Source organism: Apteryx rowi, unplaced genomic scaffold, assembly GCF_003343035.1.
Source record: "Apteryx rowi isolate R43461 unplaced genomic scaffold, aptRow1 scaffold_19, whole genome shotgun sequence".
In the NCBI taxonomy this organism is placed as follows: domain Eukaryota; kingdom Metazoa; phylum Chordata; class Aves; order Apterygiformes; family Apterygidae; genus Apteryx; species Apteryx rowi.
This window is the reverse complement of record NW_020448196.1, coordinates 5,323,557-5,341,291: the sequence shown is the minus strand read 5'-3', so window position 1 is coordinate 5,341,291 and position 17,735 is coordinate 5,323,557. Positions and strand designations below refer to the sequence as shown.

The 17,735-nt window shown below is 40.6% G+C and overlaps 1 protein-coding gene across 1 annotated transcript in view; it reads right to left on the bottom strand.

Moving 5' to 3' along the window:
* Positions 1-17,735, bottom strand: part of DAB2IP (DAB2 interacting protein) — a 182,298-nt gene that overhangs the window by 141,009 nt on the left and 23,554 nt on the right. The window contains exon 2 of the mRNA XM_026062195.1: positions 14,919-15,022. Coding sequence (XP_025917980.1) covers positions 14,919-15,022 — 104 coding nt within the window. The remainder of the gene's footprint in view (positions 1-14,918; positions 15,023-17,735) is intronic.

Below are 17,735 nucleotides of genomic sequence, written 5' to 3'. Positions count from 1 at the left end.
AGAGAACAAGATGAAACATTGCTGCAAATATCTATCGCAGTCATTGCAGTCCTAGCTACCATTCCTGGGCTGTACACATGGCCATACGGAGATTCAGGATTCGAATAACACGCATGCCTGGATTTAGAATCAGGAGATTGGAAGCTTCTGACAAGATATAAAGGGAAAAACTGAATGTGAGAAGCAAGGTGCCACTACAGAGATGGATTGGTAGAAATCTCTTCAGACCCTGCCCAGACAATGCTCTGACGAATATAGTGCTAACGATATTACCAATAACAATGTCTACATGAAAAAATGAGGTATGCTGGACATGAAACCTGCTTTCTAATGCAACTAGTGTCCAGCCAATTGCTGGGGGTAGCATGCAGTTTTTGAGCAAATATCCAATGCAAGATAGAAGGCTGTTGGAGGAAAACTAACTTCTAGACTCCTAAGAAATCCCACGACAATTTTCCATTCATTTTTTTAAAGAATCATCCTCACTGGATTAGATTCATAAGAGTTCAAGCAACTTCAAATAAAACTTCCAAATCCAGGAGATACACAGCTAACCATTACTCAACACTTTGAAAATATATCCTGTGGCGTTCAGAGACTTCAGCTGTTTATGATATTAAGAGTTTTGAGTATCTGACTTTAAATAAAGCTAGTAAGTTTTGCATCTACACTCTCCCATGCACTGTACACACAGGAGATTTATTTTACAGTGGAGAGCAATAGATTCCAGTCAGGCAAATGTTTTTGAAACCTCAGATACAGAGAGAATGAGCGCCTTTTAGATTAAAAGGGATAATCCCCAACGGACAGAAAATTATTCACACTCCTATAAATTTAATTTTTCACAATACTTTTTGTAGTGTAATAATGAATTAAGCACTCGATATCAGCTGTGAATCATTATGTTCATCCTGCTTTTAAAACGTAGCTGTGATTTCACTGGAGATAAAATAGAGAATTTTTAGGACGTGGTAACAATGTATATTTGAATGTGATGATCCCATTCAGGCATGAAAAGCAACCAAACTCTACAAATATTGATGGTTTCTATCACATGGACTTTTTATAGAGAGGATCCCAGGGAAACCACCTGCAGGTTCTTAAGATTTCAAGCCGGTGCACACAGTACTGGGATATAACTATTTGAAGTGTCCTGCTTGCTGTGATAAGTAACTCAGCCCAAAGCATGTGGCCACAGACATCCTGACCCACGCTCCTGTGGTGCTCTTGCAATGGTCTAAGCAGCCCAGGAGTTCTCCAGAGCTGCGCGTTTGGACCTGCTGTTGTGGGACAGAACTTGAGCTCCAGTTGGTGAATGAGCCTTGGGCTCTATCCATTTATACCAGATACCTAACCTGCATATACGTTGTCATGATATATCAAACTGCCCTCCAATTTAATGAAAAAAGGTATCTTTTCATATAAAGCAGATGAACTTAATTCTTTTACAATATCAGAAATCAGAATATGCCTTTTAAAAGTCAGTCCATAGGAAGATCCATGCTTCAACAAACTTACTGTCTGACAAGGAGAGGAATGTGCAAGGATAGGTAGAGGTGGGATAGTGGGCAGGAAATACTGTCAAAATAGCTTATTTTGGCATAGAGCAATATATAGAGGAAACGAGTTTGAAGGTAGACGTGTCTAAATGTCTTTCTACACTGGCTACGCAGCAGATAAGCTGCAAGGCCAGGATTACTTTTCAAGAACGCTTCGTTCCTATGCCAGCAGTCTAGCTATTCAAAAACATTGCCTCAAGTGAAAACAGGTATCAAAACTCTCCAAACTGAGCAATAAACACACAGGGGAGATGAGAAAACTATCTCCATAAATCTGTTTACATTAATGTTTTCTTTTAAAGTCCACTTTTGCTATATGATACAGAATAAAATCTTTCATGAGTGTGTTTTGTATGCGCTTTTTTAACTTTGATTTATGGCCTCGAAGCAGCACATGGATTTCATGTTGTATCTAGTCATCAGGCTTCTCCCTATTAGCTTCCATGTGAAAACTTCAGGGCAGAGCAAATGCTGGAAGAGATCACCAAATTTTCCAGTTTTGATGACCAACTCTAAGTTTATAGAAAAATAATCAACATTAAGTGACTTCGTTTTCATTGATAAATCCTGTGTGCTTCTAATAACACAATTGCTACACAAGCAGCTGCTAGACCAATAAATTTTAAAAAGCAGTTGGTAGATGATATGTTTGGGATAAAAAATTATTGTTTTCCTTTGAATGTAAGGATTCATTGTGCAATTTTGCAGTAAAAGTTACTCATTCAAATACGAAACTCATGTTTCAAGCAGATGCTCTTGGCTTTCACCACATTCCTGCAGCTTCAGTTGGAACATTTGTATTCAGCAATAATTACATTTGCAATCAAACGAAAGTGTTAACTTTTGTAAAGGTAAGGTGAATCCTTACTAAGAGTCAGGCAATAAGAGTCCTGTATTTTTCTCCTAACTTTCTAGACGACGTAATTTCCAGACATTGTGAAAATACTTTAGATAAATTTCATTTGTCCTGATTTCAAAATTTGTGAAAATCTCCGAGCATTTCAATTTGATTTACCTTYTGCTTATGACTTTGAAAAAAGGAGGAAAACTACAATGAAGGGGTAAATACAACATACATATGACTCTTACAGGAGTATACCAGCCTTGCTTTCAGTCTTCCTGTCCTTAATGACACATAGCACAGACAACGGTTTGATTAAGAAAGTTTGGGATTGTGATGGGCAATAAATCCTTAGGATAGGGGAGAAGGAATCTATTTACTTAAAATTATACCACAAAAAATTCAAGAACTTCACATGGTTTTGTAAATTTGTAAAATAGTTCTCAAAATCTCAAAAGTCCACTCCTAGTTAAAATAGATGCCAGAGACCAGAAATACACACCCTTACATTGAGAGAACAGATGTGAGGTCTCTGCCTGTCCCCTCCACGCAAAATGAATTTGAAAAGCACCCAGCAGTTCTACCCTTTCAGATGAAATCACACATATTCAATCACCAACTGAAATTTAAATGAAAAACAATCTTAGTCCTCCAGTATTTTTCTCCACCATTACTCCTTCCCTTTTTCTCCTAAGCTTGCACCTTGTGTCTGATCTTTGTATTATGTCTTGACGCATCCCTTCAGGTTAGGCTGGGGAAGAGTGTGATGTGAGGTAGTAACAAACTACATAGTCGATAATTATGTTTCTCAAGACATTCACTTTGAAAGTTTGTCAAAGATATAAAACAGAAAGAATATCCTTCAAAAATTTGAGGCAAAACTTAAGTTCATTGCTGTTTTATCTCTGCAAAATAAGAAGGCAGACACTGCAAACGGCAGATCCTATTTTGGGGTTTTAGCAGAGATTATTTCTTGTCTAATTATTAGCAGTGGATTTACTATCTTTAAAGCAGAATTTTGTCACCCAGCAGGAAATTTTCTATTCTATCAGGCAGATTTAACTCTCATTCATTTATTCCTTAACTGTGTTTGACTTGCTTGCTAATTATCAAGGAAGGCTGCATTCAAAGGAAGTCTGAAGCCAGAAGGCAACCATGCAGAAATGGCCTGTGTGTTGGCCCTCAGTTACGGCCAGCTGCCGTACCAGTCGCGCAATGTTCAGAGCGCTTGTTTCCTACGCAGGGAACCCCCCCTAACTCCTACTATCAGCAAAATTTGAATTACTAGTTGTAAAGCTTTCAAAGATCCGAGAGTTGACAGGGAAGTACAAAACACTAGGCAAGGCATATGCGTGCCCTTTTGTCCCTGTCCTGCTCAAGGGGGACTGCAGTACACAGCAGTGTTGGACACTGTGATATGGGAATTGAACTCTGACATGATGAGCTCCTAGCTTGTTCCATACCACATCTCTATTTCCCAAATACATCGGAAGACATGCTCATCTCTGGTCTCAGCATTGAACTAGATAATAAACTTCTATCTAAGTATAGAAAGAAAAGTGATCCTAGATTCCACCCATTCTTACAACATGGGCATAAGACATGAACCCAGACCTGGGCTCCACCTTTCCTTATGCTGCCTCTAGGCCTCTGAGCAGAGGGCTGCACAAGGTCATTGTGCAGCTCAAGCAGAAACTCTCCGGATCCTGGTAAGGAGGYAGAGTCTTGGCACCAGCCCCTCAGGACTCGCAGCAGCTCTCTGGAACATGACATGAGTCTACGCAGCTCTGCACGTCATGGCCTGGAACACACAGTGGGGCAAATCTCCCACCCATTGCAAAGAAGGCACGGGAACTTGCTCATTAACTATAATCAAGCAAGACTGTCACATCATGGGAAATATGTGGATATGATCTTGCAGTTGGTAGGAGAGAAGGCAGGAGAGGAGGGCAGGCGGGGGCAGGTTATGATGATTGCTGTGAATCCCAGTCTGAAGAGCAGCATACATAACTACAGAGAGCTATTTAGGAAATAAAGACACGATTAGTTCTGGAGCTAATTTCCTTGGTGCTTTGAAGACTGTAGCAGGTAAGATATCCACTGTAATTAYAGAGCAAGATAAAGACAGGAAAGCTGCTGGCAGAGCTCCAGGGCTGAGGAATACCTGAACACTTCAGGAAAGGCACTATGGCTCGTACCATCTCCTTCTCAAATTATCCTTGATGCCTGAGCCATTACTATCACTGTTCACTAGGAAAACCAGAGGGGGGAGGAGAAATAGTCTATTCCTTATCACAGTGCAGCATTGAGGAAAAGACACAGGATGGAGKAGAAATCTTGTTTCTATGGTAACTAAAGTTTGAAAAAAGTATATAGAAATCAATCTTAATATGTATGTTTACATAAAGACCCACAGTAATAAAAAGTTATTCAACTGCAAGTATCATGAGATCATGTAAAAATCCCTATCCAAGAGTTCCCTGATGTTTTGGTGATATAAGGTGCAAAACAGATGTAAATGAGGAATTATATCATTTACATGATTGGAGTTATAATAGTGTAAAACATGAAAGTGATCTGAATCAGACCTGCCATTTCAAATAGCTGTGTTTGGTTTGGAACAACAGTGTCACCACCTGGAGAAAAAGTCTCACATTAAGCAGCACCAGTTTGGGATTTGGATGGGAGGAGAAAACCTCCAAAACAATTTTTGAATGGTCTAACGTAGGAGCCCCACTCAAAAGAAAGTGCCATAAGCTCTCAGTCACTTCAACAGTGGCCAACAACACTGACAAGATGACTTAGATGGACAGAGCCTCTCCTAAGGGGTTTCCTGTCACAGCACCCAAAGTTCTTACACAAAGTATGCGGATGACACAGGAACCATCTTCCACAATGACAGTCCAAGAAATCGTGGTTCAAAATATGGCATAGTTTTGACTTTAGAAAGCTAAGTGTTCAGTCTAAGTAAGAAAAAATCTGTCTCAGATTATAAGTAAAAACTTGGAAGAAATTTACACTAACTGTTCAGTGTTCTCAACTGTTAACAAGTCCTGTTTACTGTGGCAATGATGCACACTTCTATTAATTCCACAACAATCAATTTAATATCTAAATTAATAGCTAATATCTGTGATCTAAGGCAATAAACATTTCCAAATGGAAGAAGTTCAGAGATGGAGGTCCCATTAAATGGACACTCACGGTCTGCTGGAGCTCTCTAAGAGATTCAAATAATACCTTGTATTATTCAGCTTATTTTCTGAAAGCACTGTATCGGTGCTATTGAAAGTGGGAGAACAGAATGCATTTATTATCCTACCTTTTATTTCTGTACAATTCTTTATCTGTGACCCAGAAACAAATTAAAGGGACCCTGTCAAGTTGTATATTTTAATGGTCTTCTTTTCCCTGTTCTGCCTGCAATCTGTGACTTTTTCAATGCCTAGAGCTTTAAACAAATTAAAGCTTTTGTTTTTTTTGCTTTTTACATTTCATTCATTTCACAGAACTGAAACTAGTCAGATCAATTTGTCTTACTCTAGTCTACTAATTAGCCCAGGGTGTTTGCCTTTGGACGTCCAGGGAAGAGTTTAAAACCCTGCCAGATTTTTATTTGTAGTCATTTTGAAATGAACAGGAGGGAGCTACTTCTGCTCAAACCATCCCTTGGAGACGGGAGACTCTGCAGAGCCGGTACGAGCGCAGGTGTGCTGGTGAACCACAGCGCGAGCCTGAGATTGGTTCCCTCTCTTTGTGCGGGAGGACTCACAACTGCTGCAGATGAAAATACAACAGAACACCTGAGCATATATTAAACTGTGAAACTGCCAAAAAAATAAAAGAATGTTTTAGAGAGTAAAAGCTCATCCTCTGGACAGTATTAACAAATTTCATCACTTTCTAAATCATGCCTTGAGTTGTTTTTGCTCTTTGTAGCACGTGATCGGCAGCAGTACTATCCAGTCCCAACTCTTTTACATAGATTATTAAAGACTAGAAGGATCATATAATCTTTCCATGCCTTAGTCTCCCCATTTATTTAAAGGTATTATGATAGTTTGCAACCCCACAGTGACTGCAAACTTGAACTCATGCAGATTAGCAGAACACTTTAACAGCCTCAGATGAAAGGTGCTACAGAAGTGCCAAGTACTATCACTGTAATTATCATTCAAAATACACTAATCAAAAGAATAAAATGTGAATTAGCACTTATTATCCCTATTTACAGCCTAAATTTGAAATATTCCTCCCATGGGCTCTCTCCATGAAAACTTAATTTATGAGGAACTCTAGGTACTTCTGATATGGCTACAGTGGTGTTGSTACAAGAGTGGAGGAATGGAGGTATCTGAAGCAAAGAGCCAAAATACCATGCGAGCAATACAGGTTCTCCCACAGAAGTTTGCTCTCCCCAGGGAGAGGCGCGGGGAGCTGCCCTCCCACCCTCGCTCCTTGCCCATCTCCAGGCTCCTTCCCGGCACAAGGTTGCTGCCCTCTGCCGTTAGCCTCCTTTGGACCCTCAACAACTCTTCCCTGAAAGCCCCCGGCTTTTACATGCCCCAGGGGATGGGGAAGTGTAGAAATTTGGCAGCGCTGAATGAATCCGATGGAACGGTGCTAATTCACACCAGGTACAGAGCCAGACAGTTCGCTGAAATATTTTTCTCTTTCTAACCTGGGAAATATACAGTATTTGACTTTATTTTTAAAAAGAAATTCAGTGCCCTAGAAACATAAGCTGCCCTGCTAATCCACTGCCCAGACCTAACACAGGAAGCAGCGGTGTGAATTTCTCCTCTAAACCTGAACATGTTTCAAATTCCGGCGGTGGCTGGGGCAGAGCAATTTGGTGACGCAGTGCCATTTCCCTCTTCGGGGAAGCTGCCGTAGCTGCAGATTAAGTACAAGGGTCTGATTATGGGCTGTGTGGATTCTTAGCCCTTAGGAGCAGACTCTTAATTCTTTTTATATAAAGCATCAACAGATTCCAACAATATCAGGTCATCTGCCGTGCCCTCCTCACCGCCACATGCCGGAGCCGGCCTTGCTGCTGTCTGCACAGCCCTGGTCTGCAGCCACATCAGTCCGATAGCAATCAGAAGCTGTGAATCACCAGTCCAAACCATGCTCCACCTCACAAAAACTAAAACAGGATTACTAGCACTTTTAAAGAAGAGTGGCCTCAGTGTGTGAATTAAGTTGTTGATAAGCCCTTATGCCTCTTCCTTTCTGTGCAAGTGTCCTTTAGACAGCTGCAGGCTCTGAAAAAGAGACCTCCCCGGAACACGTTCAGTTCAAAAAGGAAAAAAAATCCATACCCTGCCTTGCTGAGTCCTTTTCAGTGAAGCAGGTCATAGCACCATGTCTTTTATCCTGTCATTCCTGTCTCCTGCTTGATGCCCATAATAAATCCACAGTGGTTTGAACAGCAGCTCTGTGCTGAAATCTGACAGTCCCACATATCCTTCTTTAAACACGCTGTCTTTCAGTACTCCCCCAACTGGAAACTCAAAGCTTACTCTGAAAACTTTAAATATGCAAGGCCAGACTCAAATAATTAAAACATATTCTAGACTCAAATAATTAAAACATATTCTATTTACAATCAGTTTCATTTTTCAATTCCTGTGCTAGCACTGAGTAAGGAAAAAGATTTCATTTTTTCAAACAAAATCTAACTTTCATGCCTTAACTAGAATTTATCTTATGGTTCAAACTACACACAAAACAAGAGCAAACATACTCAGAGATTTACATTAACAAGGTGGCTTGGAATAATAAGACAGAGAGCTCTAATTTTAAAAACAATTGAAAACATGATAACATTGGGCACTGGCAGAGGCAGTAAGAAAGCCGGGCATGTCTAGCCTAGGGAACAGGGACTTGGAGTCCAGAAACCACTCAGTCATTTTCACAAGACAGCATCAAGTTTGAGAAAAATATTCAATTCTCTTGAGACTGAAGAAGGATTTCAGAGACGTAAAATGTAATTAGGGGTAACTTAGCTAGTAGTTAACATCAGGACTGGGAATTAGAAATTAAGAATTTCAGTTCAGGACACATTTCCTGATTTTGCTGCATGATCATACTTAAGTTAGTTAACTTTCCCCTACTTCAGTTTTCCCAACTGTAAAACGAGGGTAATAATAATTAGCCACCTTTGTGGAGAGCTTGGAAATCTATCAAAGAAAGCTGCTCTAAGAGCAAAACGTCTGCATGCTGTTGGTGTACCTGACAAAGAAAGAATGCGACAGTCAGGTTAGCGCTGCCAATTTTTGCAAAACAGTACCAGTGGGACCTGAGCAAATGCTCAAGATGACCTCACTTATGCTTTCCACCCCAAAAATGCTCAAAAGCCAAAGCTTCCAAGCATGTCCTATTCCACCAAATGGTGACTGAATCTACAGAAACATTCTCAAAGTAATTTACATATTTCTTGCTGCCACTAACACTCGTTATCCAAATTCAGTTGCAGTTGACAGTTTAATGATAATAGCTTTCTGTTTATATATCATCTGCGATAATGTTCCTATTCTCTTTAAATTCAGTCCCCAGTAAAAGGGGTGCTCTAATGTATGCAGCCACGGACCAAAATGATAGTAATTTTCCCTTCTAGTTGGAATGGTTTAGTAAACAATTGCATTTCAATTAAAGATGGGATGTTCATGCCGAGGGAAGCACCATTTAGCTCTTCAAATAATACAGGAAGATAAATTCTCCAGAGTCAAACTATTAAAATATAATTTACACAACTGCTTTTGAAAAAAGAATACTTGAAATGAAATGGCAAATAGTGTATATTATATACTGGCAAAAACTTGGGAAAAAATCCTTTAATATCTAGCCCACAGCAGCTTGAACTAGGATCTCATCATTTAGGATTATGTTCAGTGAAGAGGAATGGTAGAAGGGTTACTTACTTTCATCTCTCCAGGAGTTTCTATTTACTGGTATGACGTCATTAGTACTTAATACTTCATTTATCAAGGATTAAAAACATGATAGAAGGAAGGATGTCATAAGAGTAGCTTGTAATATATCACTGGAAATTCAGTTGTGCACCCAACCCAAACAGACAGAAAAAGTGTTGGGAAACAAGTTAGCATTACAAGCAGATAGGAAGAGAACTAAAACCAGAAGAGAAATTCTATGTCTTTGGGACTATAAATGCTTCATTATTAGGGGACCTGAAAGGCAAAGCAATTACTTATGTGCTAGAGTCTTTCCAAGCAGCACCCAGCTGAGCAGCTCAGGGTGCTGTCACATAGCAGAGTTGGGCTTTACAACCAGTCCCTATGCAGATGCAGGACAGCTTCCTGGAAGAAACTGGTAACCCCTCTTCTGATCATCCTCACTTAAAAATGACTAGTTGTAAATAAATAGGCGTAATCATTTGTAATGAAGATGCATCTAGGCCTGTGTTCCAACTAGGAAGTGCTATGGAAACAAACCACAAAAGGACACTCCTGCTCCAAGAAATCACACTCGCAGAACAACAGACAACAAACAGACAGATGAAGAGAAAACAGGGAGATGATCCTGATCTTCTTGACTGACAACGGTCTGGTGGAAAGTGTGTTTACACCAAGTATAACCTCTGAAGCTTCTCTGAGAATTGTTTCTTCTCTAACCTAATTTACCTAATTCCATGGTGACAGCCTAATCATGTAGTTTATAGACGAAATATCTTTTTTCTAGTCAATGTGGCTTCAAACAGAAGAAGCACAGAAGTGTTTTCCAAGATACCAGAAAGCAAATGATTGATGTTAGAAGAGAAGAAAATCCTAAACCCTATTACTATTTTGGAGAGAAGAAAGAGTATACAGATGCTTCCTCCCAAGAGGTGACGATCCTCAAACACAGCTCTGTGAGAAAGGCAGAGAAGCATTTTCAAACCATTTAAAATATATTCAGACTACACATGTTGTATTACTTTACTCTGTTAGGAAGGAGACTCTTTGCACAATCAGTGAGGTGGACTAACTGCAGGAAATCATTCTGGTTTCTTGATCCAATCCCTCAGCCCAACTCTTTTACACAAGTTCTTTTGCAGTTTGGACTTCTCCCACTGGATACAGCTGTTTGGTCTAGAACATTTGCAGAYTGAGAGAACTAAATAAATCAGGCTCTAATAAAAGCAGTCAATAGATGGCAGTACTCTAATGAGACGGAAGAGAAGTCATCACACAGCAACACTGAGCGATTCCATCCCTGCTCATGATTTCCCTGCCAGGTGGGCAGAACAGAAGGATTTAATACCCACTGCAGCTTCTCATCTTCTGGTTCCTATGTTTGCATAGGTTATTAAACCACAACACAAGTTTCGGGTTTAACTCATCCCACATTTTAAGCCATTTGGATCCAATGCAGAGAGGCTAAATGCCTCTCTGTCTTCTCACAGCAGGTACATGGCAGTCAACAGCAAGCCTTGACTCATCTCCCCTCAGGCACGGAGGAGAGGAGCCCAGACTCTGCCCTTGCTTACGCTGGTGCCTAGCATACTTGAGCATGCCGTTTACCCATTCTCAGCAGAGACAACTCTAGGTTACTACCAAAGCAGGCAACATTTTAACTGACAATCTCATGCTAAGCCAAGCCTTCTGTCTTTCTTTTTCTATCCTTAGATACTGAATTTTCTTGGAATACTTGTTAATTGGGACTCCTCATCTAAGGAGCAGAATCACACTGAATTGGATGGGTCCCAACAAGACCATTTAGCTCTGAGACGGTCTCCTGCTACAACATGTGTGAGGACAGAGTCAGTCTCTTCCATGAGTAAATCAGATAATGTAAAACAAACCTTCCTCCATTAGGGCCAGAATTTCCCTGATTGTATTTATGTTTTATAGTGACATGCACCAATCTACTGATGCCAGGCACTGCTGCAAGCAGTCAGGAAGGTCTCTCCCACTTCACGCAAAGCACTACACAGCCGGCAGGTGAAGTACGTGTGTTTTTTCAGTCAGACAACTGACTGACCAGCAACAGGCTATGGATCTTGGTGCTCAGAGCACATTCAGAATGAGGGGCCCTTAGATGAGCAGTCGCTTGCATTAGAGACCTGGATTCATTAGACTGCATCAGATCATACAAACTCAGATAGCACAAAAATTCAGTGAGATGGGTTTAGATGGAAAATAATCATTTTACACCATGAGATGACTAGGACTAGATGAGTTTTTTTATCTTTAAGAAGCTCTAATAGAAATGTCTCAATGTGGAAGGAAAAAGAACAGCTAGTTCACAAACTGAGATGTAGGAATCTTAAGGCTTGATTCTCAAAGTTATACTCAATAAGGAAAACTCTAGGACTCAAAAACCAACATGAACTGATGTTTTCCAAATGCCCATTTATCATTTACTTGGCAAACTTCTGTATGGGAAGGGAGGCACTTCCACCCTAGATTGCTTTAGATTTCAAATGAAAGAAAGCAACTGAGAGTGCAACGCTGCCAAATAGCTGAATCCAGCAGCTCCTGAGTTTATTTGTCCCTTGGAGGCTCAGTAGCAGAAGGATGGAGATGTCAGGGAAGAACAATCAGCTGTAAAATATGAAAAGTTTACAACATCAAAACCTACAGCAGCAGGCTCAAAAGTAATAATCCCATTACCACTAAACTAAAGCACTAATTACTATTCCCAGTGGCTGGAGTGGACTGACCGTTAATGTCCCTCTTCTGGTTAATGAAGGAAGGGGAGGTAGGATATATTTCTTAAGTCTGACATCTGCTGAAATCTGGGCAGCCATAAAAACTGTGTTTGTAATGAAGCCATTCATATTAATGGGAATGACATTCACAGGGCTAAGCAGGAACAGAAGTGAGATGAGCACATTGTAACACAGAGAAGACAAATGCTAAGCGTGATCCGTGTGATGACTGCCCTTATTTAATCATACTGAACAACGGAGCCAGGCAAAGCAAGTAACCATGTCGCAGGTAGGCTGTCTCACTGCCATAAACTAAACTGCTTAAAGACAGGAATGATTTCTCTAAAAACACACAGCAGGATACATGCTATTGGAGCAGGAATAAACAGCATTTTAGTTTCACTGACAACAAGTAAGTTAAGAAAAATACCCCTAAATCCTCTGTCTTGAGAAGAATCCAGGTTTTCCCCTCATTCTCTGTCTCTTTTATCCACAAGCAGTACAATGTTTAAGGTTCAAAGATACACATTTACTGAAGCAGATGGATTCTGGTAAATGGAAGGCACAAAGCAAAAGCTTGCCTATCTGGTTAGTTTTGCTGTTTTCTTTTTCTACCTGCCATGCTCAGAGTTTCAGAGAGTTTACAACTGATAATCAATTCAGACAGATGGCTTGTGGAACATGGGAATTAGAGAAAAAAATTAGTTTTCCTATTGGCATTGATGCAAGATGCACCTTGCTTAGCACAAAGGTGATTTCACAAGGGGAATCGGACCAAAAGATGATCCTGCTGTGTTTTGACCTCTTAGAACAGGGAACTGTTAGTAGAATAACTTTCATCAACTCCAGAAAAAGAAAACCAAACATGCCCCTCCAGCAAATGCTAACAAACACCTCATACTCCATTGTTTTTCTGTTTCCTTGACTTCAGTATTTGTCACATGCTGTATGCCAGCTTCAAAACAGAACTCATCTCCCACTGTCCCATCACTGCTTTGATTATTTCTTCCCTTTTTATTTAGCAAATAGTACAGTACCAAAAAAAACGTTCATAGATGTTCAGCCTGTGTTTGCATATAATGGCTACAGAATATAAAGCCCACAAAGAATCTTATGCATTCACAGATTTACAGTTTATAGAATTAAAATAAACTACTTGACAAACAGCTATTAGTGATTCATTCATCAGTGCAAATGTTCTCAGGTGAACTGGGTGTGCTCAGATTTTTTTCAGATTGCACCATTGTCTTTCTCTGAAAATCTGGTTCTACCCATCTAGGTTTGTTATGAAAAAGCTGAGCCTGTAAAGTAGGTGTGGCCTGGAGAGAAAACAATATATATCAAGCAAATTAGCTCCACGATCTTTGCCTCTTCTCTAAATAAAAATACCTGTTTGCAAACTTATTATCCACATACAGCAGACATTTTCCTCTTGAAACAGAACCTGCTGATTGCCTTGGCAGTCGCTTACATTAGGTATATCTATCTCCAGCTGTGTATACTTTATGTTTACACTTATTTTTGAAAATCTCTAAAAAAACTTCTTATTGTTAGTGAAGGTTACGCCAAACATTACCCAAAAGATCTTGGTAACCTCAGCTGATTACAAAGCCCCCATCTCCCATGGCTCTATTTCATTAACTACAATGTGACTAGGCTAATGATGCCTTAAAAAAAATCAGCTCCTCTTGGCTGGATCCTTATTGCCAACTTTCAAAAGAAGGTTTATTTTGATCCCACCATTGTGCTTCCATTTGTCAGCTCAGTGTACTCCTAAATTAAGTAATTACTGGAATTTGATACTATTCTTTAGACAAAACAATCTTCATAATTCAAATTAATGTGATCCATTCTGGAAGCCTACCTAATATCTACAGGGTGTTGCGGAGAAAAGTTAAATCGGGGAGGATGGCAGTAGTAAGTATCCCTGTGCACATTCTAACCRAAGAAGAAACAAAGACTTCTAACTCACCCCAGAACTGACCTCCAAGGCACAACAGAGCCTATCTTCTAAAGCTATGAACCAGCCCAGAGATCTTATCTTAGGAGTGCAGAGAGAATAGGGATAGTGGAGCCCTGTGGTTAGACTAAYTCCACTTCCCAATACTGCTGTGGGACTGCTTGCAACTGCTCTACTGACTGCAACATCACAGAACTAGGGGTCAGCACCCTTGGTCAGCTGCTAACTCTGACTTCTTTGGGTCTTCGGCTCCCTTCTTTAACATGGACATAGTAGTGCCCCTCCCCAAGGACCTCAAAGACTCTGCTTGTGCATGGTATTGCTATTACTCATGTTGGTGGTGCTACTCTCTTCCACTCCCCAAATGACCTCCCATTCTTTACCCAGCGTGACCACAACGAAACAGGGGTATAAGCAGAGCATCTCAAAGCAAGATGACTGAGGAGTCAGAAAACACTGAATGGCTCCTCTAGGCTCCTGTTGGAGAGGGGATACCAGGCTATAGAGAACCACCAGCCTGGTGGTCCATTTTTAAGTAAAGACATATTCTTCTACAGAAGATTTTCTCTATTTTCTCTATATTACTGTTTAGTTCCAGACCAATAAATRTACATATGAATATACTGGACTACCGTAGGATTCACAAATAAAACCTCACCAGGGAAGTCTCCCAAGTGAAACAACCTACTCAAACCTGCTCCAGATTTAAATTCAAACCTTGTTGCTTTACCAAGAAATTCTTTGCCATTGCTTATTACTAACAGTATCTAACAACTGCACATTTATTTAAAAGTAGGCAACCAAATAGTTTCATGTACATCATCTCTTCTCTCAGGGTGGGCAAGTTGTTCTCCCTGCTGGCAAAAACCCATAAAAATTATTAACCTGGGAGGAGATATTTACCGTGACCCGGAACGGCGTTGTGGCAGCGGGCTCCATGGTGGGGTTCTTCTCAGTGACCCCACTGGGCATACTGCGTCTCTGCCCACACCTCTCCGGGGGGGACTCTGTGGACAGCACAGAGGATAAAGGACAATTACAAACACACAAGCGCAGGAAAAGTACAACAACGTCAGCAGGCCATGCAAGATGTCTTTTTCCTGTGAGATGCATTTGCAAATGAGCCAACCCAACATCTCCACTGCATCTACTCATTTTTCCCACAGTCACCTAGATAAACTTTTAATCAGCATGACTTTAACCTTCATCAATTAGCATTTTTTACAAAACTGTAAGTTCCAGATAGTGATAATGACAACCTGGCAGGCATTATCTCCAGTCTTTGGATGGGTAAACAGAAAACACACAGAGCTGAGTGAGAATTACATGCCAAGTACAGATCCAGGCACATGTGGACTTGATACTTCTAAGGAAAACTGCTAATGGGGTTATAGGCATAGGATTCTTAAGTTGCCTCTCTAATTCCTCTAGTAACTTGCTTTGCAACTAGAAACAAATTATTTAAGTCTCAATTTGCTAAGGTATAAAATATAGATAATATTACTTACCTCTTTCCCTGCTGGTAAGGAAGGAAGGGGGCTGCAAGGCTAAATTCACAAGTATGTCTAACAGTCTGGGAATACTTAGAAAGATGTTAGATAAGGTCAGCAGCAGAATTTAAAGGTGGTGTCTCCTCAGTTCACAAAGTCTCTTTGAAAGCCCTGTGAAGCTCACAGAAATAGATCTGTTTTCCAACTGCCATCCAGTGGTGCTCAGACCTTGCAATAAGCTTCCCTTCTCGAACCGTTTGAGAGCCCTGATTAGCCAAGCATCTCCACAGCAGCAGGGCTGCGCCACTTCCATTCTGTGCATCAGGAAATCTAGAACGCAGGCAGGGCCCGTGGTTATGATCACATAGGCACTTAGTGATAACTGCAGGAAAAAACTCAGGTACCTGGACTACAGTGTTCTCAGGAATGGGCACATGACACAGGGCAGAAGAAGGCTTCCTCTTCAGACAGTGCTATGGCTCTCAGAGCAGAGAAGGCTCCATGCCTGGTGGGAGATAGCACAGTCTCCCATATGGGCCAGAGAGATCTGCTTGGGGCTTTGCAGGTTAGGCAAATGTCTTTACACAGATCTCTACAGGAAGGCAAGGCTAGAAGTAATAGCTCAATCATGTTAATGAGAACAGTTTAAGCCCATGTAAAATGTCAGAAGCACAAAATAAAGACCTGAGCAAATCCTCCTAGTAATGCACCTTCATCTTTCAAACACCAGCTACTTTGCTGCTGATTTGAAAGCAAGCACACAGGATCCTTTTGAGCTCAGTGCTTCTTTTCTGCTTGTTTCTGCCCTGATGCAGCACTGACCACATCCAACAGAGAGACACAGTGGAAACTCCACAATTTCTGCCCAGAACCAGACTTTTGGGGACAGGAAGAATTTTTAAATTTTGTGATCCACAGTGTTTCAAAATCAGCCCTAACTATTTGAAGATTCTCAAAATGGGTACAAAAACGAAACAAATATCAGGTTGGTATATATATAAACTGGTAAGGTGCAAGTTGGGGAAATGCTTTTGTCTTCTTTTAGCTTTTCCATTATGGTAGCTCTGACAGCAGATATTAGGGAAAGCAAAGGAGACTGTCAGTGGTGCAGTCTTCTGGCCAGATGGGATGTGACTGGGTGCAGATGAATGCACCTGGCAGAAAAGTGAACTCATCATTGCTATTCAGCTGTGCTCATGTGTCATCTGTTTCTCAAAATGAATAAAGGTTTCTTTAAACCCCTAGAAGGAAGGTCTAACATTGCAAATGAAACAAGAACACATAGGTATTCAGATATGGACAACAGAGCCCTACTTTTCACAAACTGGAAACATGTTCACATGACAAAAACATGTTCACACAGAGAGGAAGATGTACCTTTACCGCTTTACACACACACACATCTCAAGTGAGCGAAGTTGAAGTATGTGAAACTCATGTGTCAGCCCACGAGGAAGATGGGCCTTTCTCCCAGCCAGGTCACATGATAAATGCATGCCAAGCTGAGTTTGGCACAAGAGGCTCATGAGCCAGAAGGCTGTTGCAGAACTCATCTGCACATGTAAGAGATCCAGGTACTCACAGAGGAATGTGAGTGAAGGCTCAGGGAAGGCCCCTGTTCGGTGCATGAGACTCAGCAGGTCTGCACACAGCGTAAAGATGACTCTTGTCTCTGCAGCAGTAGGATTTCCTGGTGTTCCCCAGCACTGCCCAAATCAGAGCAGCAAGGACCAGAGAAAACACAATCAAGGAATCTGATAATATATCAAAACTTTACCAAGTCAGGTTTAGGGGCGTTCTTAAAAACTGTAACGCATATCTAAATATTTTCTACTGCCTTCAAAGGATGGTCTCCTGAATACAGAACAGTGCAAGGTTGAGAGAAGATAAACTGAAGCTCATATTTCTTATTCTCCTAGACCCAGAATCTCCGGTACTCTTTTATTTATTCACATCCATTGGGTTGACCTTTGTTAGCTACATTGCTCCCTTTCTGTAGGCTGCTTTCTATACCTGTTTTGTGTTCTTCTGTCAATAAATCTTTCTGATCTAGGGAAATCCCTATGAGTTGACCACTTTTGAAGGACAGTATCTGAACATGAAATATTGAGATATTTACTAAACAATAGGGAATTTAAGCAAAGGCAACAGAGATTTCAGAATCATACTGAAAAGCAGATTTTTCAAACAGCTGTTCTCTTTTAAAAAAAATGATGAGCATAAAAATATA